General features: G+C 44.6%; 1 protein-coding gene across 1 annotated transcript in view; it reads right to left on the bottom strand.

Moving 5' to 3' along the window:
* Window positions 1–23,062, bottom strand: part of LOC121837885 — a 72,202-nt gene extending 49,140 nt beyond the window's left edge. Inside the window, exons 1-12 of the mRNA XM_042293744.1 lie at window positions 23,015–23,062; window positions 21,539–21,621; window positions 19,797–19,909; window positions 14,156–14,196; window positions 13,744–13,775; window positions 12,225–12,269; window positions 12,021–12,122; window positions 11,426–11,522; window positions 9,716–9,794; window positions 5,155–5,553; window positions 2,705–2,738; window positions 977–1,061 (exon numbers count right to left, since the gene is read on the bottom strand). Coding sequence (XP_042149678.1) covers window positions 977–1,061; window positions 2,705–2,738; window positions 5,155–5,553; window positions 9,716–9,794; window positions 11,426–11,522; window positions 12,021–12,122; window positions 12,225–12,269; window positions 13,744–13,775; window positions 14,156–14,196; window positions 19,797–19,909; window positions 21,539–21,621; window positions 23,015–23,030 — 1,126 coding nt within the window. The 5' untranslated portion in view covers window positions 23,031–23,062. The remainder of the gene's footprint in view (window positions 1–976; window positions 1,062–2,704; window positions 2,739–5,154; window positions 5,554–9,715; window positions 9,795–11,425; window positions 11,523–12,020; window positions 12,123–12,224; window positions 12,270–13,743; window positions 13,776–14,155; window positions 14,197–19,796; window positions 19,910–21,538; window positions 21,622–23,014) is intronic.
* Window positions 23,063–23,346: the final 284 nt, after the last annotated feature.

Below are 23,346 nucleotides of genomic sequence, written 5' to 3'. Positions count from 1 at the left end.
TGCCGCTCTTGAAGGTGTTCCAGCTGCTGAAAGGATACTCAACTCTCAGCAGGCGGCTATAAAGTATTCCGAGCAAAAGTGAGAATGGTTCACGTGACACTATAATTCTTGGCGCACAGCTCTTGCAAAAGCACCTTGACATGGCTGGCCTCCATTGCTGCCGGGGAACGCTTTTCTTTTTCTCTCCCACGAAAACAAGGGTTAAAAAAAAAAAAGCTTTTTCCCGGCACTGTTTCTACAATCTATCGCGGAGCGCAGATTGCTACCCATTGCAAAGGAACTTTCAACCTTGAAGCTGCGAAAAAATTATCTCGATCGCAGGCATCCGGAAAGCCACTTCGCGGCTGCCTGAGTCGCTCGTCTGCCAGCACATTCGTGACGTACGCGGGTAGGGAAAAGTAGAGATTTTTCATTGTTGCCAGTAGAAAGTTGCCTCCTGGAACCCTCGCAGCCGGCGTGACTTGAAAGTTCAATAACTTCACGGAAAATATTTATTTTTTAAAAATATTTTGGTTATCAGTTGAGAAAGGGTCATTGATGCGGTCTGCAAATTTCCAGCCAAATCGAAGTCTACCAAAAAGTCGGCGGAGTTCCCCTTTAACTGGCCTCTCAGGATAAAAAAAAAGAGGATAATTAAAATAATAAAGGCTCCAAAGAGGATCTGCCACTCTGAAATTAATGAGGCAATGGGTATGGCTCAAATGGGGTCAAAGAGGGAATTCATGAGCAACTGCTGATCAAAGAGAGCATGTGTTGTTCAATGCTAGACAACCTAATCTTGCTTTCTGACGCAAGGGGAGCCACCAGGGGGCACAACAAAGCAAAGGTAACAAAACAAAGCCAGAGCTGTGGCATACGAAGACATCAAGACGGGGTAGAACGCATCCATCAAACGGATGCGTATAACCGAGCCAAAAACGACAGCGATCGTTCAATGACGCTGGACAGCTCGGAAGAAGCAGACTCCTCCACGCACCCAAGAGGTTCTTGCGGAACGCAGCCTTACGAGACTGCAGGTCTCTCTTGGCAGCATCGACGTCTTCGAACATCAGTTTTGGCACCTGGAACATTGCAGAAGGCCACCCCGTCTCGTACTATAACCTCCTCGTTGGTGCTCGCACCGAACCTTCAGTAAATGAATCAATTCATTCATGCAAAACTCATTCCATCCTCATCTTCAATAGGTGCAGAGCCTCACGGTATGGTTCACCACCCTTCGTGGGATGTCATACACTGGTTTGACGTATGTAAAATTATTCCTATCAGTATATTATCAACCAGTCAGCCAATTAATTAATGTGTCAATCATTCGATCAAATGATCAATCTTATAGATACTTAAATTAACACTGTCAAACAATCAATGCATCAGTTATACCCATTAATTAACCAATCAATCTGCAAACTATTACTCAATCACCCAAATGATAAATCTACCAATCACTTTTATTTGTGGCCATCAACAGCAGCGACCAACAATACAATCTTGTCACGACTGCCTTACAGTTTGTGCAGAAAATCAATGCAAGATGTAATTCTCTTCTTATCAGCAAGCTCAAATAAAGCATAGATGTTTTAGAGATAATTTTAATTCCCAAATTATTAATAAACTGTGAAATGTTGGGGAGAAAATAAATTTCAGTTGGTCGAGCTCCATTACAAAAAAGAAAGTATGGTTATAAGAAGGTAAAATACAGAATGGGGTTGGACTTTAATAAACCAAAAAGATTTAATGCGACAAGCAACTCGTGCGACATAAACTGATAAGGTTTAGTTTCAAGTTCTCTAATGCTCAAAATAAGAGTAATGCACAAACAGCTTTTGTAGACAATACATTAGGACCTCTCTATAGTAAAAAGAGTGCCTCAAATGCCTGTGGTAACAGTATTACAATCATCCTTTAACTTTGCTTTACTTCATATACTTTGCTATATTAGACTTTATAAACAGGTTTCGCTGTCCTGATATTTAAAAAGACTTGTGTCCCAAAACACTTAATTTCTGAGCCTGACCAAAATACTATTTACAGTTATTCACATTCTCATATTACCAAAAACATTAGTTATGCTACATATGACAATTATTAAAAATGCAAAAAAAATAAGAAACAAAAATATTTTTTGATGAAATAAAAGCTTTACAGCGATGCATGAAGCACTTGGAGCATCAAGAATGCATAATCTAGGGAAATTACGCAAGCAGCACATGCAAATTTATGCTTTCTAAGATAGAACCTCAGGCTGCACATTTCTGACATTCTCGCACTACGATATGTAAAAAGGTTTCTAAAAAAAAATGAGTCTTGCAAGAAGCACCTCCCCCCCCTTTACTGTGTCATGGCGTCAGCATAAACAAACATGGCAGCGCCCATGGAACAGAGCAGATGCTCTTTTGAATGTGTCTGCTCTCTTCCATGGGCACTGCCATGTTTGTTTATGCTGACACCCATGACACAGTAGGGGGAGGGGGGGATGCACTTCTTGCAAGACGGTTTTTTTTAGAAACCTTTTTACATATCGTAGTGCAAGAATGTCAGAAATGCAAAGTCCCAAAGCTCCAAGAACAGACCGATGCCAAGAGTGCTGTAAAAAGCAAAAATCTTGCTTTATGCGCAGCCCCTCTCTTCGCAAGAGCTTGTGTTTGAGATTATTATTCCCCATTTGTATTGCTGGGGGCTAGGATTTCGGACACTGGTCTATACTGACCTGAGGCTTGGCACGCTTCCGCACAGGCTCGGAGCTGAAAGAGAAGGAAAGGAAGAGGAAGCCCAGGTAAGGCCTTCAGAAGAGCCCACCTCTAAATGCAGATTTCTAAGCACTCGCTCTAAAAAACAAATTGCCACAGAACAAGAATCTCCGCGAAAAACGGTATAAGCATGTCTCACAGATGTCATCCTGCCGACATGAGTTCAGAACTGAAACTGAATGCCATCAAAGTAACTCACTTCTGTCAATAAAATTCACGTGCAACTTTCAAGACATCAAGCTCCGAGTTGACAGCCAGTTGAAGGTAGTAAAAGCCGTCGTGACAATAAGCAAAATTTCCGCGCCAACGCGTAAACTGGATTTCTAACGGCTGTGGTGGCTGCACTTCCCGACAAACTTTTTTTTTTTTCCCACAGGAAGTAAATTTCCCGCCGCTGCAGTGTGCTGCCATCTGGGGAAAAAACCGAGTGACGCCGCAAAATAAAAAGGCGTCTTGACAGCAGGGTTGTTAAGAGTCTCCCTTTTCCGCTACTTTTCTCCCAGCACGTACCTTCCTTATTAATTTTTAGGAAGACACACAAAAGACTCACTCAGTTCATGCAACTATTTTGAGTAAACTCTTTTGAGTAAACCGTCCGAGTGCACACCTAATATAGCTCATTTGGACAACACGCTAAAGTATAAGGTACGTTTCGGAGTCACACCTCACTCAAAACGAGCCTAACAATGTAAATATTGCGCTAAATGTTTTTTGAAAGGGGGGAAGGGAATTTTATTTTGTAAAAATTTTTTTTGCAATCTAGCTATATAAAAAAAATTGTTTCACATTTTTGTGTTTTTAGAAACGATTCTCAAGCATGTTTTTATTGTGGATTAACGTGCCAGAATAGGAGAATTGCTCCTAACTGAAGCAGCTGCATTCACCAGTCGTGACTAACTAGCTTTGTTCTCAAGCTAGTGGCATGTATAAGTAGCGACAAGCTAAGCGTAAAATCGGCGACTAAGGAGCGGGCGACTAGCTAGTCAGGAGTAACTAACAGAAGTGACATAAAAAGGTAGGTCCCGTATGCACATACTTAAACCCCAGCGCGTGAATGGGATTTTATAGTGGAAAAACTAATATTTAAATACCCTATTAGCAAAAATAAAATGTTATGTTCAGAGACTGATTTTCTGGGACAGGGTTTCACAAAGAAAATGAAAAAAAAAAAATGCAAGGCAGAAAACACGAAAGCAGCATTGCCAGCGACATAAAGAAATACGGAAGAGCACGTAAATGCAGGCTTTCTTGTCCTCCTACGCCTTGCTGAGATTGCTTTAGCAGTATCTCTGACCTGTGAACACGTCCGTTCCCACAGTATTTGCTGCTCCGATTCCTTCTGGATCTGTCCCCCAGCGTTCCAAGAAAGCAAGTGCTTCACTAGCACTGGCCGTCAGCCGTGACAGCAGTCGGCCATGGTGCCGATCCGCTAGTCACCCGCTAAACACCGGCTAAACTAGCCGTACGCCCCGATTAAGACTTTTTTTAGTCGCCTTCGAAGTCGCTTATGGTGCCTAACCCCTAAACATGGCTGGTGAATATGGAGTGCTTACGTAGCTGCGATTACCACCTGCCACGTGATCATTTTAATCAATCACATAGATAATCGGCAATTGAACAGGTGTTAAACACATCTGATGAATACGGCTGAAGATGCGTCCTGCAACTTAAATATTGTGCTAAAAATTGTTTTGGGGGGAAAGTTTGTTTCGTGACGTACACGTCGTACCCAGACACTTAATTAACGAAAAAAGTTTCCTGGGCGTTTGGTGTTGCTCTAAAGTGAAACAGAGTAGACCCCCCCATGTGTAGTCAGTACAGAAACCTACGTTACACCAAAACGTGGTCCATGACGCGAGTCGTCCGAAACGACAACACAAATGCGAGTACTTCGCCCAGTTCGAAACTTGTGTCAGTTTAGCCGGGTATCCATATTGACGGGGTCCACGTTAAAGGGATACCGAAATAAAAATTTAAAAGTACATCTCATAGCTTGGAAATGAGCTGAAGCACGATCGACGACATCTGCAAGCAAACATCGCGAGCCCGTATTTTGAACAGGTGGCTATATTTTTCGTTCGAAACAGCCGATTCTAGCGAATGCTCGAAGAGCGGCCGTCGGAGAGCGTGATGCATCATGGAAGACTCGGCGCCGCCTGACGACATTTCGCGTAGCTTTGGGAACATCCACCGGAGCGCAGCCCGGTAGTCGTTTTAAATAAAGTTTTGATGTCTTTTCAAGCAACCGGCTGGTGTCTCTGCGGTGCTGCCGGAACATAGCCAACATTTAGACATTGAAATAGGCCCTGGAATTTTATTTCGGTACCGCTTTAACGAGACGCGACAGCATATACAAGATCATTTTTCCGAACGGTTCGGTCAGTTGGGACACGAGAACAAAGGGACTCACGACTGCGGAGGAGCTTGAGGCGTACTGTCCGTCGTCGCCTCGTCTTCCGTGGCCGCATCCACCAGCTGGCTGTTCCCCTCTCGGATCGCACAGACAAAGCTGTGCGTGCGGCGCCGCAGCAAGGGCGACGTGGCACTCGACGCAACCGCCGCCGGTGTCTTTGATTGGACCAGTGGGACGGGTCCGTTGGGGATGAGCGGAGGGACGGACCGAGGCTTGAATCGAGGCCCGGACTGAGGCTCGGAGCGATCCGTCTGCGACTCGCGCGAAAGCACAAGGGTCTGCTCTGTCTGCGTGGCCCTCGCGATGGTGGCGTCGCGCCCCGGCAACACCGGGCAGGAGAATGTGCTCGACAACCGAGGACGGTTGTCGTGGGAGGGAGGACGGTGCTCGGAGGACCTGTGGATGCATACGGGGAACTTCGTGAAGCACCGAGGTGCGGGCAACCGGGAAGACCCGCGGTTGTACGTGGGGGGCTTTGTAAGGCGCCGAGGCACAGGCCCTTTACAAAAATCACAAAAGCCCGCACGCACCACGCGACGAATAATGGGAAGTTCTTGGTACGGCCCTCCCGTCGTCTTTCCTCCCGCTACCACAAGATCTACGCGAGCAGGCGCAGGTTACCGAGGCAACAACTTTCGAGCAGCCGAGTCGGACGAGCCGACGAGTGCGCGGAAATGGGGGAGAGGTTTGTCTGGCTTGTGAGGCTACCCCTTGCTCATCCCTCTCCCCTCGTACCGGCTCTGTCGTCTGCTACACAAACGCTGCGTCGAACCTGGTCAAACCCTGGCACGGTTGCGGTGCAAAACATCTGGATTCGGTAACACCGCAAAATGTGTAGGTAAGTTACGATGCATTACGTATTTAAATAAGTGAATTGCTTCCCATGCAGCAATGCGCTTACGCTGCCAAAAACACGGTACATCGCCAACGACGTGCGATGTACCGGCGGACGGCCGGGATGGCGGATGGCTGTGACGGCTGCTGGCGGTAGCTGCTGCAACTCACGCACAGTTGCGGAAGTGCATAAAGAAAGTGTGTGATATGTACCGAAGGTTCCCAAAATACCCTGCCGTACGTTTTGCAACAGGTTTATTGGTAACTAGGGGGTGTTATTTTTACTGGAGATATCGGCACCTGCACGCAGCAACCTCAAATCCTCTTGATGGCAGTAGATTTCACAGCAAAAAATTTCGAGGCGTAGCTCCTTTCTTGTGAGAAAAACAGTGCAAAGGGAGAGAAACGCTCGCTCGAAATTACACTGGGCAGGGGGCAAAGCGAAAAACAAGCACAAAATTTAACCGCGTTTAGCAAAGCCTTTGCAGCAACACGAGTACAGCAACTATAGCCATGTGAACCAAAGCCGTCCCCGACCAGTGCGACTCACAATAGAAAACCTGATTACTGAGAAAGATGTAGGCGATTCGATTCCCTTCGGGCGACACACAGTCTTTCAAAAAGACACCTCGTGTCACCCTATATTCCTATCTCGTGTCACATTTCGTGGTGCTCCAGGCTCAAAGACTAGCCCTAGAACACGTTTTGTGCTAAAAGAAGACCAACACCTCTACATTGGTCAATAGCGGTGTCGGTCCCATCTTTTGCACGAAGGGAGCTGCACGTTGAAATTTCACGAGGTAAAATCTACTGCTAAAAGAATTCTTTGGAGAAAAGTTTTAATCCCTGCGTGTAGGCGCCAACATTTCCAGCTGACTTTAGATCAAACTCTGGAGATGTTAATGGCCTATACATTGTAGACCACTTTTCGGCCCAATATTGTAGAGGCTAATGGCAGTTTTCACAGTGCTGCAGCCCTGTACTGCTGCACGATGACGCGCTGCGTCTCATTCGCAAGGGCCCTCGTCCATGGGGTACGCCAGACGAGGCCACGCGCTCGCGTATGTACCTAGCCTCAACGCTGAACGGAGTCGCAGCACTATGAAAACTACAATAGCCTCGAAGGTTTGAAACAAAAATGTTTTATGCCCATGCTCGTCGTTGTGGTGATAGAAATACTTCAGGTGGCATAACGCTGCGCCTCCACCAAAGAGCCGTCGTCGCAAAGATCGGCATGAGGCTGTCTATCCTGCCGGCAGGGCACACCCACCAAAGCCATCCTTTCACAAGTGTTAGCGGGCGGCGGTATGCCCCAGGCTACAACGGAGCACAATTTTCTGTGGTTATGAATTTGTTTTTTGTCAGATTTGGCTTCCGGAAGCTGCCGGCAATGGAGAAGTGCTTCGTGCCACGGTGAAACGCGGGACACAGAACGTGAACGGAGGGGCCTTCCCCTTTTTGCTAGTCCCAAAGAAGAAGGCCGCCTTAAGGTATGGCGTAGTGTGATTTCGCGCAAGGACCGCCTCCTGCAGCCGACAGACTTCGTCTGCGAGAGACATTTTGAATCGAGGATTGTGAGAATATCACAGAAAGCCGTCTGCAAGGGCCACATCCTTGTAGGTGCCCCATGGAAAGCTGCTCTGGCGAAAGACGCAGTTCTAACAAAGTTTCCGGGCTACCTTGAAACACCACCCCTGCCCGTTTCGATGTGGGTGTGCATCGTACCGGCGTGCGGTCGTGTATCACTACTGCGTGGTGCACGTTGAAGGCCCCAAGGCTAGCGGTTGTACTGCACTGGCTAAATTGCTCATCTACAGCTGGGAGACTAGTCGCCCGTTGAGGCAGACCAAGTTCTAGGCTCTATAAACATACACACAACCCAATTTTTTTTTTTCCGGGCTATCCCTGCAATTTGACGAAGACTGAGAAAAAAAGAAAAGGACTCGCAGACTGCCAGTACCCTCCTTCTAGCGAACGGCCCTATTTATAGCGCATTCAGTTTTACTTTGCCTGGAAGCGCAAGAGTAGTGCACTGTTAGTTGTTGTTCACCAAAAGTTGCTTGGCCCTAAAGTAAGGGGGTGTTTACATTCTGAATGATATTAACAAATTAGTTCTCTGTTCAAAAACCAAATCCAAAGATTGAACCACATTTTTGCTGTGCCTCTGCCTCGTTGCATTTGTGCACCAAAACTAACGTTCAACGAGTTCTGTCATCAGATCAACTTGATTGGAAAGTTTTGCTAGGGATTTGGGCTTAATGACGCGAAAGAAAAAAAGTATCACGCCACCTAAAAGCGCTTTTTGCAGCGTGTAAGCGTGATCCACGGACATAAGTATTATTATATCCTGAAAAGCATGCCAAAACGCATATTTTTTTCTTTACTTTAAACTAGACTCCTTTGTGCAAACGAGGGAAGCGTTTTGCCTGCAGTGGAGTCGGGGTGTACGTAAGAAGCAAATAGCATACCGTCGCCACAACAGGGCTTTGGCGTCCCATCCAGTGCTGCCAACCTTAGGGATTTTCCCCTAGATCTAGAGATTTCCATCATCATTTAGGGGCAAAGGGAAATTTGTTCAAATCTAGGGATTGTTTTTTTAATGGGTTTCAGAGGGCTTTAGAGACACGTTCCTTCCCTTTTTCCTCCCCGTACCGACTGAGTGCAGTGAGGAAAACGAAAAAAGGCTTCTTTGTATATTGTCGAGATCAGAGATCATCTCCAGGGGTAACAACAACGATTCTGGGGTGGCCACACAGGGCCAAAGAAACAAACTTTAATGATGTAAAAAGGTTTTACAGAAGCAAATTTAACGTTTAAATAGCCACCCAACTACACAAATCTATTTTTAAGCTATTTCATGACGATAATCTATATATCGATGCAAATTAACACTTTTTCTGAAAATCTAGGGAATTTTCCGATAAAAAATTGGGGAAGAAACAGTCGCGGAGGCTGGCAACACTGGTCCCATCCCTCACGATCGATTCTGAGCACTTTGCATGCTGATAGTGCTTGCCTGCTCTGTAAACATTCCAACGTTTATATTGTTTCATAGTCCAGTGCAGGATCTGAACAGCCCAGCTCGTAAAAGTCACTCGTTTTACGAAGAAAGAAGGCACATGCCATACACAAAAACGTTGAAAATGATACCGGCCAGAAGCCCTTTTCTGAAACGGTTAACAGCCTTACATAACATCAAGAGCGTCCACCGCTGCTTCGAAGTGCTTGGTTTAACTGTTGCATTCAGTTTAAAACGAGCAAAGCTTCGCTGCAGTCGCTGAATGGTTCACCGCCCATGTAGGAGACGGCATTCGTAAACCTCGATGACCATGGCGCCCATCTGGTGGCACGCACGAGAAACGAGTGGAGTAACGCCTCCGGAGACGGCGTTACTCCACTTGAGCCTTCTTACACCACTCACAACTTCTTGTTTATACTACACTACAGGTAAACGTTTGCAAGTACGGTCAGAGCACTACCATCTTGCTCGCATGGGGAGTGCTTGGGCGCGTCATAATCCGATTATGATGCCTTGTTAAGGCGTCGTAGTCGAATTATGACGCGCCCAAGCACACCCCACGCAAGCAAGATGGCGGCGCCCCAAGGCCGTACTTCCAAACGTGTATGCAGTTACAAATACGAAACAGTGTCTTTTTGTGCTGTTTATCATTTTAACCATGTAACAACTAGTGCATCTTCATGCCTTACTGTCTGTGAAACTTACAAATTTCCACGGTGTGCGGTGGAGCACCTTGGCTTGGTGGTGCCCACAGTGTCGTACACTTGGTCGTCTGGGTGAGGCCCTGTAACGCAAAAGCTAATATCATGATCTGCATGTCACCGTCAAAATGTAACACCACTTCTGTCAAGGCTCAGAATGACATTGCTGCTGGAGCTGGATAACAGGAAAGCTTGACAAAAGCATAGCTAAATTAAACAACAACTATGAGAATAATGATTTGCGTGAGAACAAGAGAGTCAAGTCATGAGCGATTACAAATACTAACTAGTCATAAAAAATGCTCTTCCAGATACCTGACTACTTTTGTCTTTTCCTTACTCTGTTTTCGGGATCTTCAGTCTTTAACTGGGGATGACTTTGTCTTCGAATTTCTTTAATGTCTTATTAACCTTGGAATGTCAGTCTGGATGTCTTAAACAGTGGTACCTTAGACTATAAAGGTCATTGACCTCATTTTTTTTTTTTTTAATTGGACATTTTAAACTTTAGGTTTTTGATTCTGGGCATCTGGTTGGATGTCATTGACTTGGAACATCTTTGACTTTAGATGTCCCAGACTTCCGATGTCTGAGGCTTTGAACGTCTCAGACTTTGGACATCTCAGACTTTAGACGTCTCAGACTTTGGACATCTCAGACTTTGGACGTCTCAGACTTTGGATGCCTCAGATTCTGGGTGCCTTAGACTGTGTGCATCCTACACCTTAGTCGCCTAGTATTTTTGGCATCTCATATTTTGGTAGGCATGTGCAAATAGTGAATTTTGAGTTTCGGGCAAATTCGAAACAAATAGTGTTTTTGGCCGAATATTTTACATAGAATATAGACTAGCTTCTCCAAGTCTTTCACTAGAGTGTGCCATGCTTAAACGAAAATTCGGCTGAACTCATGAAGGTTGTTTCCGACCTTCCACTCATTCACTTCTAAGCTCAGTTAATTTTAATATAACTATAGTAGTTATGAAGTGTGACAGGTACACGACGGATTTGTCACATCTATCCTAATCTAGGGGTTTATAAATCTGCTTACTACATGCAAATATTCATTCCACTATTAAAAATATGAAAAAAAACACAAAAAAACATGAATGATGAATGTGGGCTGTCAAGACATCGTTGCCTAACATACTTTTTCATAATCGCGACATGTTAGCCCCGTTGAGTGCGCTTCTTGCCAAGCACCTGTGAAATGCGGGGAAGCAGTACCCACGGAGCCCACCAACATTGCTTTTCCACAGTGCACACATGCTTCGCGAGAAGCACTCAACGGGGTTAGCCCGAAGCAATCGGCACTTAGAAAAGTATGAATATCGAAGTTCACCTCAAAGCGAATATTGAGTAGCACATTATTTGAAACTACTATTCGAAAATTCGAATATTCGACACTACATTTTGGGCAAATCAGACCTTGAAAGTCTTAGCGCTTCTGCAGCTCAGCCTTTGCATCTCTCACACTTTGCACATCTTAGACGCCGATCTCAGATGCATCTCCGACGTCGACGTCTTTGACTTCGGATATCCTTTACTTTTCATGTGTCTGACATCTTCTTTCTAGATACCCATTTTCCCACTTTGCACAGAGTCCATCCTCTGAGCAAGGTTGTCCGATACCTCCTCCGCAAGTATCCTAAACTGTCCAGAGAGCCGAGGCCAGACGAACAAGAGAGAGAGAAAGAAACAAGCGGTTTCCCAACCGTCTTCAGAAAATCCACGCCGGTAGAACGCTGCCCTGCGGTCCGCGGCCGAGCTCGACAACGCCGGCCGAAGTGGAAGCCTGGAGCTTCTTGCGTGCTGCAACATCAAACCAGAGCAAAGAATTATGCCTCTGCAACTTACATCGAGCTGCCAACTATTTCATTCTAAATTTAGAAGTGTGGCGTGCATCAATACACACAAAGGGCAGGAAAGTGGGAACGTCTGGCAGCATGCAACAACTACGCTTCAACTGCGAAAAAAAAAAAAAAGAAACTACTCCACTTAACAGGGCCAGACAATTTGCAAAAATTTGGGCTCTCAAAAATCCCTAGGCAGTGCTCAATAAATTAGCAGGATCCCAGCAATGCTGCCCAAGCATCTAGTGCCTTGAACCGATCCCACACTACACCGCATCTTCCTCAGCTTTCCCAAGTTCCAGAGTTGTGGTTAAAACAGTTTTCTCGTTTGCGTTTACCTCTAAGTGATCTTTGCTTTGTGTCCCATATCTACAAAGGTATACTAAAAAGACCAGCAATATGTTACAAACAAAAAAAGCAACCAACGAGCAAAAAACAATAATACTGATCCTCTTACAAGGTAAGTGAGCACCGCCTGGCTCTTGGTGATCTGGCTCCGCAACGCCTGCAGCTCCAGCTCAATCTGCTCACGAACCACATCTTCGGGAAACGAGTACACCTGCGTGTCGTCACATTGGCAGCCGCGGCGATCAGGAATGTGCAGCACATCGAGGTCTCAAAAAAAAAAAAGAAATATGTCAACACAAGTGGGACAGCTTACCGAATCCGGACTGACATCCTCGAGCACGCTGACCAGCCGATTGTCCTGAAACGCGAGGCAGTGCGTTCGAGTCAAGATCTTGTGGGAAACGCTTTCATTGTGCGAGTGTGCAGTGCGATGCAACAGACCTTATGCGAAATTAGCTGCGTCATCCCGTGAACAGAAAAAGAAGCTCGCCCACCGTCTTAATATTAATAAGAAGCGGAGCAGATCGGGTCTGCATGCGTACACGATTGTTCTGTTCATTGCCGGCAAAATGCCCGTCTGCTGCTGCGTGCCATCATGTAAACAACGCGGAATCACAAACAGCAATGGAAACAAAGTATGTGGCACAAAGTTTGCTTTCTTAGTGGTAAATAAAGCGGACAGAAAGTGTCAAAGTCGCCTTGTGCTGCTTGTCCGGCGGACTGAGTGTTTGCAGGCACGCCAATGGAGGGTCTTTAATAGTGCGCGGGGCATAGTGCTTGCACGGAGTCTGCCTAACTGGATGAACGCACGGGTGGAGTCGTGATCCTTATTGCAACGAAAGGCCACAAATAATAGTCCATGTTTTCTCTGTGCTGGGCGACCTCGCGGCTGAGTTAGATGTTTTCAACTGGCTCCCGCTCTTGTCAAAATGGGTATGCTCGCAAAGTTTGATGGGGAATGATATAAATTTTTAATAACTTTGTGTGCCACACATGCAAACTACTACAGTGGAATCTCGTTAATTCAAACTCGCAGATAATTCAAACTAACATGCGGGTCCCGTCCTATTTGTTTCTAGGAAGGTAACTCCAGGTAATTCAAACTTTGCACATTATTCTATCTTTCCTAGGCTACCGAGGGAAGATAGAGTGACCAACGCTCGTGACCCCACGTTCAAATTGCACCTGATTGTATTATCGGGGACAACACGAGCTGAAACAGCCCTTCGTGTTTCTTTTGCCTACCTGCCAGTTCTTGAGGCAGCTGTGGTTTCAACTAGAAATTAAACGCATAGACGCCATACTTTGAACTGTTTGACAAATTTAGAAATTACAAAGCTCATGTGGACCGCAGAATAAGGCCGGATAGGACGTTTCAGCTCGCAGTGCCTGTGTAAGTTTCCATAGCGAAGGCGTAGGACTTGCACCGGCGCTTCGACGAGGTTGTCGCCAGCGGGCACGGGCCTCGAGAGCTTCGTCAGACGTTGCGGTAGGTTGTTTAAACTCTTCGTCCACGTTCCATGGTCGGAAGGCGGAAAACACAGCTGCTGCGCCATCCCCCGTATGGTTCTCTCCGATGCCTTCATCGTGCTTCGGTACCGACGACGCTTGCCAACGTTAAAATGGCGATGCTCTCGGTGTTGTCAGACCACCTAGCAATTTCACATAAAGTCTATTACCTTAAGCTTTTTTTTTTCTGTTTTTGTTTTAGAACTGATGAAGGCTGTTGTCAGAAACTACTGGTCTGGTGGAAAGTGCTCGTTCTGGGCATCGAAGTGGTGGGCGAAAAGAATGCAGAACCGCGACATGCAGTGTATAGTTACGACACTTGCCTGCTGCACTTGAGCCGATATGGAAGCCGGACCTGAAGATAAAAGTTCTATGAGAGAAAACAAAACTACCTACCCCAAAATAAAAAAATAAAAGTGCGGTAAAATGTTTCCTGACGAATGGAAGCCCATTTTCTGAATGCGTGCTCTACTAATACACAGCCATTTTTAAGGCTGCATGAAAAGTGTCTCGATTTATAAGTTCATTACCTCTAATGTCGAGTTCGAGTCTTACGTCAAAGGCTCTTCTTCACGTGGGAGCATGATGTTTACACTGACTGCCCGTCCCTCTTTTCAATTGAAACATTTGGTAAGAAAAGCATGTTGTCTGTGAGCTACTCGAACACAGTCCCCCTGAGCCAAATCCAAGTTTTAAGACCTTGACCCTGACCCAACACAAGGTGAAAGTGCCTACCAGTATGCGACTCCAAGATTCTGACAGCCGCATCATTCAACCTGCAAGCAAAAGAGACGACAGTTGCTAAATTGTCAAGTAATTTGGACTAGAGAACAAACCGACTATAGGGTTCCGTGCTTTCTGAGTTAATTTTCCGTCAAATTCAGAAGGTGTTTTTTCGAGTTCACTTTTTGCCAAAAATTTGGACTTGACAGGAGTTTATCTTTGTTACATTCCCCATTCTCTGAAGCTAAAAAAAAGAAATACATGATATTTGGGTCAAACGTCTGCTAGGTTTACAAGAATGCGCAACTATCAAATAATATTTCTTATGCTAGATTTGGCGTTGGCGCCCTTATCAATACTAATCTGTCTCGGGACAAAACATGCAAACAAGTGTTGCTTCAATAAGTGTAGAAACCTTAAAATCACTAAACTTCCAAAAGTAGTCGAGGAAAAGCTCGTTTTCGTCCCACCTTATTCCATCACCCTACCCCCGCGGCTGCACAGCTTGGAGTTACGAAGGGTTCAACTGCCCCCTTCCCTCCCCCTTTAAAAAAAAAAAATCCCCATGGGTCATAGCTTTTACCACCGTAACAAAAACACAACCCTCCGTTCCTCTAAGAAGCGCGAAAAGTATGGTTTAAACTGGAAACTCAAACAGTGACCTCCGTCGTGACCGAAAAGTATGATGATCTGCTGTCCCAAACGAACCATGACGAGATAAACGGTAAGATTCCTTTGTCCATGATCTGAGATGAGAAAGGAAACTGGGGTGGCACTTTTGAGGACCTTAACCCTTTGCACTGACCAAACTTAACTGCAGAATACTACAGTCTTCTTTCTTTTCTTTCTTTTTTTTTTCGCATTGAGACAACAAAATTTGGAGCTGTTTGGGAATGGCACGCTAACACTCTAAGATTTAGTGGCTCCAATTGGGACTGATAAATATTGCACACTACTTTTTCTGGTGCTTGGCAAGAAAAAGTAATTTAGGTAAACTTCATTTTGAAAGTGACACCAAGTATACTTGCATGATACAATGTTTAGTACAATGTGCATAGAACAGAAACACACTAGAAGCCACATGCCTAGCGTACAACATACTACAACACAGATCAGACGGCATGCATCGTTGGGCATGTGAAGCATGAGATTCCAGAAATCAAAGTGCATGATGGAAAGGCAAAGTGTGTGTTAGAGGCGCTGCTCATTACTGTGCATGCTACCGCATGCTCGGAGCTTGCTACTATAATGTAAAACCTTGCTAATGGCAGAAGTGCAAAAGTGGCACGTCTGGCAGTGTGCATCGAGCATAAAAGAGGTCTCAACAGGGCCCCACAATCATGTTGCACATGAAGGAGAATGAACAGTTGTCAAATGCCCACAAGGCTGACCTGTGTGTCCATAAATCCTAACTTCACAAGAAGTAAAGTACAGAAATACATTCTTTAAAACAGTTACTAGTAAGCAAGAACTAGTGTAAGGTTCTAAACTAGCATACCATACTTTCTTTCGACATTGCTCAACTGTGCATAGGGCTTGAAAGACTTCTAACTTCCCTCTACAAAAGCTCCACTTCAACCCTTGAAGCACGAGGCTTTGCTCGCAATGACAGAAAAAATAAACAAATAAAATGTACCTTTACAAATATGTTAGGCATTGCAAGTGATTCAGCATACATGCAAGGGCAGATTGATAGATTAGCATTCCAAGCTGCAGACTATTTCTTATATTTGTCACTACAATAGGGTAATTTATGAGGCCTTCATAACAACACAAAGGGAAGAGATATCAGTACTTCAAACATACTGTAATTTTCAACACAAAATTATTGTTCCAGTGCTTGAGGATTGGAGACCTGAAAGATGGCTTTGAACTTATTGATACGCAATGCTATATACATTTACAACTGTTGAGAAATTGTGATAAATTTAAGCAATGCAAAGAGGTATACAGGATATTTACCCGATTCAAATGTGACCTCCGTTCTATTGTGCACCCAGTTTGTATACCCAACAATAATGATTCTAGCACGACCACGATAACAGTTTCGCACCCGATTCTAATGCGCGGAAAGTTTCTAGGTATATCTAAAAAAAAAGAAAAGGCGCACATTAGAATCCGGTAATTATGATAAATGCATACCTCAATAACATATTCAATCACACAGTTATACACAAAGCACTCGTGCTGTGCCACATTAAAATTTCAGCGGTTGAAAAAAAAAGGTTTCAAGGGGTGCTTTGGTGTAAAATTCGAATGAGTTAGTAGTCTTATTGCAACACAAATTGCAAAGAATGTCTAGTCACAGTCATAATCCCATTCGGAGACAACTCAGTAAATACAAGAAAGTGCAAACAACAAATAAGTTTAGAGTACAAAGAAATGATGGCAGTCTCAGAAAAAGTGCAGCTATCATCCGCCAAACGCGTGCATGTAGCACGTGCAGCATCAATGTGCAACGACGACCGTGTCCACTAGAAGCGTGCGCACGTAAAACATGTGCAAATGCACACCTCTGAGGCTGACGAGCGCCGCACTGCGAGACGCAGCTGCCCATTGGCTAGCTCGCAGGGTGGCGACATTCATACTTGTCCCAACCCGTCGCTCGGACTCCGGTGGCCTTGACTGGTGCAAGGCAGGAGCACCTGATTGGCTGTCGGCGGTGGAGGGAGGGGCCTCTAAGCAAGGCTTGGAATGCCTTGAACACGGCTGGTGCGCAACCAGTGAGCAACCAGGTCCCAGCTTGCAACACAATTGCTTAGACACGAAGGTTGTAACTTTGGACCAAATACTATACCAATTGGCTTAGCAAGATGAAATAATGTTTTATCTACAGACTCAATGAAAGTGAACATCGCCAGAGTAAAAAGAGTCACGATATAGTAGAAATTAATAGAGTGGAAGAGTGCTTGCAATGTTGGCGCAGACACCTGAGATGCTGATTGAATGAAGGAACTGATAATAGCGAAAATTTTTCCTGAAAATATGACTTCACTAGGGAGATTCTATAGTACTGTGACTGCAGATCTTAATATTAATTAGAAATACATATACCGTATTACCGAGTACATAAAAAACAGAATATAAAGTGAGATAATGTCATACGAAATTTCTGACAAGTGGTTTACACGAATGGTGGAATCGATCAATACACACAGATTATTCGCTAAACAGTAACACTAGCATAATCTTAACATTCAATGCCACACAAATGTGGATTTCGATCAAAAACCAAAAACTGGCAATCACCCGTACATAGGAAAAAAAACACTGATCTCAACCGCCCTCTAGCGGTACAAAATTTGTCTGCTTTCTGCCTTCCTTCGCCCATAGGCAACCCAAACAATACTTATGAATATGCACGCGATAACCTAAACGAGAAATCGGGCCACATAAATTAACCGGAGTGGAACGGCACAACTCCTAGAGGCATCGTCGAAGCAATCTCAGACTGTAGCTTTAACCCCCTAATCCTGCCAAGACACGGTCCCCTGGTCCAAGCTAGCACACAAAGAATCAAGCACATCTCAGGTCAATACATTGAAAAGGAAAACACTACATAAACAAAGAACACCGAAGAAAGAAGCCAGAGAAACAAACACGCGCAGTTCTTCCCAAAACCCAAAAACAGGGCCCGAGACAATCTCCCCTCGAAACGACTCACAGCACCGGCGTCGCGCGCCAAGAGTTGCATCCGTCACTGAGGTCGCCGCCCGCTCGTGACGAGTCGTCCAATCCCCCGAGCACCAGTCTGACCAAGCGTGACCGTCGTGCCGCGTCCTCTCCGTCTTTCCTCTCAATGCTCCCGATGCGCTAACAGCCCGGAGAGCTACACAGACCGCCGACCCACATCCCGGAGCAGGATGCAGGAAGCCCAGATCCCTCGCTCCCCAAAATCAATACTGGCCGCTTTCCCCTCTCCCCTTTTGGAGGAGAGGAGCTGCCGGGAGAGACTGCCACTCTCCCTTTTCCCTCCTGGGGAAAAAAGCACCTGGAAGAGGGAGAACTTCTCCCCCTCTTGGGAAAGAGGAGATGAGGAACGCTGCCGTTCCTCCTCTCCCATTTTAGGGAAAAAGAAGCAGCCGAAGGAGAGGGAGCTCTGCTCGCCCTTTCCCCTTTTGGAGAAAAGAGGCAGCTAGAGAAGTTCTTCACCCTTCCTCCTGCTGGGGAAAAGAAGCAGCTGGGGAAGGGAGTGCTCCTCACACTTTTCCCTTCTGGGGAAAAAAAAGCAGTTGGGAAGAGAGAGCTGCTCTCCCTCAACCTGATACAGAGGAGTCTACTTCCCTTTTCCCCAGACTTCCTCCCCTCCCAACACGGAGCAGAAAAGGAGAATCCTCCATTTCTCCCCAATCCCTTTCCCCAGCAGTCTCGCAGTGTGAAGAGAAGAGGCAATTTCTCCCTTCCTCTCAGTACATGTTCCTTTGTCCTCTCTTTTCTTCCCTTCCCAAGAAAGAGGAGTGCCTTCCCTTTCGCACCCATCCCCCTCTTCCTTCAAGCATTGCATGTGGAAAGGAGGACAACCCTCTCTCTCCCTCTTTATTGATTAAATAAAAACAGCTTTGCTCCCGAAAAAAAAATGAGGTTGCTGCGTGGGACAGCTCCTGTGCCTAATGTCCCGTGCGCCGGAAAAAGGGATGTTGTGGAGCACTCTTTGGGAAGTCTTGATAACAGTTTGGGAAATAGTGTGCAGAGGTAATAACAACATTAATTAATAGGTAATACAGCAAATGTCAAGGCAAGTGCGAGCAGAGACATGCAATTATAATATTCAGAGGTTACTGCAGTATACTATCTAATTTACTAAATGACTGAAAAAGGCTGTTACTTTTATTACAATTGTAATGATAAAACGACGACGATAATAAGTCATCAGTGAAAACGAACCCAAAGCAACATTTTATCTTAGGGTGACAGGAGAGGTGTCTACAACAATTGCTTCCAAGACATTTGAGACTGCATACAAAATTTCTAATAACAATCGAACAGCGAGAAAAAAAGCATGTGGTTTCTTTATACAAAAAAAGATGCAGAAAACACGACATAAAGTTTAAAGAGAAACATATTATGAATAACACATTTACAGAGAATCATGTATTGAACGCCAATTGCATGCAATAAAACATACAAAAAAAGACAGAAAAAGAAATTAGGCTTTTGCCTAGCTTCGGTATCCTGTAAAAACAAGCCATTTGTGGGTAGCATCCAACATTTTCTGCGTTTGCTTTTCAAAACTCCATGGTTTAGTTTGGTTCCCACTTTTTCACACATGTATGCAATACTTCCAGAGACCTACTATCAGAGGTGCGTGCAAATCAAAGCAAATTCCACCTGAATAGAAATAACCCGTATGGGTGTTTCCAAGACATTACAAAAAACATTTTAATTAGTAATAACATTACTAGTACCATAGTTAAGTAGGTAGGACAGATCTTGCCATTCCGGCAACTCACTGCCCTTCCCTTACAGTCACTTACAAACAATCTTGCTAAACGCCAAGAAATACCTTTAAAAACTTATCGAGACATATTAGGAAAGAAACTCAGACTAACTTTGGGGATGGTCACAGACAAGTAGATTCATTTTGAGTCAGAACAGGTAAGGGGTGATAACCACAGAGAATGTCGCAGCGCCGTAAGAAGATAAGACGGCTCACCTTTTGAGGACTTGTCTGGCTTCACAAAGCCCAACGAGCAGCAAGCACAACATGCCGGAAAGGAACCTGAGATGACGCTCCAGGCCATTCTGAAGTTCCTCTTTTTCACGGAGCTGGAAGTAGGTGGACGTCGTCGTCGTTGGCACACGAGAGTGCGAAAGTCAGAAATTTTGGTGTCACGCAGTGTGTAAGTCAGGCGATTCGAATCATTTCGAATTCACCGGGGTGTTTTTCGACAAAGGAAGAGGAAAACGGGATCGTGGGTTGCCGCGGGGGAGTTTATTTCTGACAGATGAACGGTAATGAAAGTAATAAATTAGGGTGGTTTGTGTTCTTAGCAGCTCTTACGTTTTGTAACGTGTCCATAGACTTGCCGAATCGTGAGCACGAGTCAAAATGAACTTATCGGCGACCCAAGGTGCCACTTATTGAGTAGCAAAAGATACGGGAAAAGAACCTAACTGCAGAAAAATAAGGATTTTTCTTTTTGGTCCCAGTAATTTCACACGTTGAAATAGTGGAAAAAAACAAAAAACATGCACCAACCATCAAATTACACCTTCGTAAAATCTTACCAGCTTGAAGAGTCAAGAAACGGAAGAACGCTGCAAACCAATATAGTAAAGCGAGGAAAGAAAAGACGACCGACCGAGCCTTAAATTCGAGGGTCCCAACACTTTTAGACCGACTTGACCTCTTCTTCAGTTGGCACTGTTCTATTAAGAAACACGGCTTACTCATATTTATGGAGGCAAACTGTATTTTTCTATTCATCTCTGTCACTTGATGCAGCTTGTTGACATAAAACTAAAAAGCAAAGTGCCAAGGGGCCTATTGACGGTTCTTAGAGTGGCCCATAAGTCTATAGTAGTTGGCACATAGAGAAATTTTGTTTTCTTTTGACATCTCTTGGTACAGGTAATGTCATGTGCTTCAACTTTTGCCTTTCACCACCACCGCTAGCGCTACATCCTCACAGTCAACTTTCCACAATGCGTGGTTTATTTATGCGGGCCGAAAAACCAGCGATGGGTTCCCACGTGGATGAGCGGCCGGTCAGTCCCGCTCGTCCACGCGGGAACCCATCGCTCGCGAGTGGCTAACGAGCGCTGTCCGTTGTTCGACCGTATTCAGCAAGGTTCGGTAGCGCCATCTGTCGTTCTGCGCCAACGGTAAGTGTTGGGGTCTTTGATCGCGGTTTTTATTAAGCAAATCTGTGACGCATGAATGTAATTTTGGGTTTTTTAGGATGCTTAGAACTTGTAGATTGAGCTATGACCATAAAATGAGGAACTCAAGAAACACCGTAGTGCCCCTTTAAAAAGTTTTATTTGATTTCTCTTTCGCGTTCTTACACAATTGCAATCGGACATTACTATTCTTCTAGTCTTCGTTTATTTTGCGTTTGGATTTTGTTGCAATAGGATGTTACATAGCTGACTAGTGGAAGGTAGAAATCAAGCTTAACGCTCTGTACATCGTTTAGCTCTCCAATTCAGCCTTATAAAAATCTTCTTGATGATTCTTAGGTTTAAATCCAAAACAAATGAACATAGAGTAGACAACCAGAAAATATATATACTTTCATGATTGCTTTGGTGGAAAAGGTTTGATTTCAATCGTCACGGTAAAACTGGTTTCATTTAAATCACGATTTAAACCGATTTAATCTACAACTTAGATTATATTGATTTTTAATGTCCACCCTGTCTGCCGGTGACCTTATGGCAGAACCCGCTCACCTGAGACTCAAGCTCTTGTATCCGAGCGTTGCTCAGCTCCACCTCTGCCTCTAATTCCTGGAGACGGTGCCGGTAGTCTGCCCCTGAATCGTGGAGCAAAATGCGACGAGAAAACAAAGTTATTATAGGGAACATTCCCATTCGGTTGAAGATGTGTCAACGGTTATGAGATAAACAAGCTGTTCTCACAAGACGTCGCACAGGTTTCATTAGAAGTTACAACATCTGTTTGCATGAGCTGCGTATAAGTTGCCAGAGTTGCATCAATAGCTGAGCGAGTTGAACCAAAAGGCACTTCTAATGCAATCACGGTGCATTACAACTTGCAAGTTGCACTAGGAGTTGTACAAGTTGTACAAAAAGGTGCAAGATGCACTAGAGGCTACACCAAAGATTACAAAGTTGAACTATACGTTGCACAAACATCTCGACAGGGCAAAATAGAAGTTGCAAGAACACTGCATCAGAGGTTCTACCAGAGGTGGCAATAGAAGTTGGACTTCTATTGCACCCTTTGACAGTAAATGTTGGACAGCCATGTTTGAGTGAAAATATCGGTGTGCTGGACTTGGATGCAGTGTAGCTATCTCTGATCCTGACTTTTGTACTCTATGTATCGATGAGTCTGTGTTTCCTTAGTTGTCGTGCCTTAAAATCCGAAACGTTGCGAAAAAATCAGTTTTTGTCAAAACACTTCTTTAGGTTTGTTGTATACTCCATATATTACCTCCTCCGTAATTACGAGCACCTGATTCACTGAGAAAATATGTTTAGAAAAATCTTTAGTGGGTCTCGGCGGCTTCCAAATCGCGCTCAATCCGCGAAATCGAGCCGGACTTGGAGCAATTGCCGCTCCCATTGAACTTGGCGGACGGTTGCCATTTTGGTGTTGTTTGGAGTGGAGTTCCTTTTCTTCCATTTACCGCCCCTTAAAGGGGTACGGAAGTGAAATTTGAGCACCTACCTCTCTGTGTAGACACGGTCTCTTTTAAGACAGCAGCTCACAAACAGCAGTCTTTCGTCCGTAAATGCGAGAAAAGCAATTTTAAAACAAATAGTAAAACAATTTCCCAGCACCACCTGGTAGTTGGGGGGCCCAGCTTCGTTAGAATGTCTGACGTCACGGGTGCTTGGCACACCTCTCGGTTCTAATACACCATAGCTCGAGTATTCCAACTTAAAATAAAGTAGAATATTCCTCCCAGGATTTCTTTGGAGTTGACAAAACGTCATTTTGCGATACAAATTTAATGAGCCCAAATGAGGGTAATGTACTTTGAAGTCGGGAGCTGTACTTTCCTCAGAAAGTACCAGAAAAAAAAATACTTCAAGTAAAGTACAAGTTTATACTCGGAGAATGTACTTCAAGTAAAGTGAGTTTCCTAAACCTACTTGAAGCAACACCTTTAAGTACAATGTGCTTAAGGTACCTCCCAACACTGACAACTGCTCCTAACATAGTGCAAAACCTGTCACCTTTGGTGTCCACCATGTTTTTCGGAACAGCAACGATTCTTGAGGGCAAACTGCAAAATATATATAGAGTCGTGCCCATGTAGCAACCAGTAAAAGATTGATCCTATTATTGTTTACACACTGCCATATTATAACTACTATACCAGGTTTCCAGTTCCTGCAATCTACACTTTATACAATTAGGAGTCAACCATTGGCATTTATTTCAGTGTTACAAAACCGGCATCTGTCAGGTCAGCACGAGCAACACAAAAGACGAGCAAAAAACATTTTAATAAAAAACCAAGAAAGCAGCATATAAAAAAATAAAACCTTACTTGTATTGTGATGTT

The sequence above is a fragment of the Ixodes scapularis genome, unplaced genomic scaffold, assembly GCF_016920785.2.
Source record: "Ixodes scapularis isolate PalLabHiFi unplaced genomic scaffold, ASM1692078v2 PGA_scaffold4__175_contigs__length_147842914, whole genome shotgun sequence".
Taxonomy (NCBI): domain Eukaryota; kingdom Metazoa; phylum Arthropoda; class Arachnida; order Ixodida; family Ixodidae; genus Ixodes; species Ixodes scapularis.
Note: the sequence above shows the minus strand (reverse complement) of the source record. Positions and strands in the feature narration are given on the sequence as shown.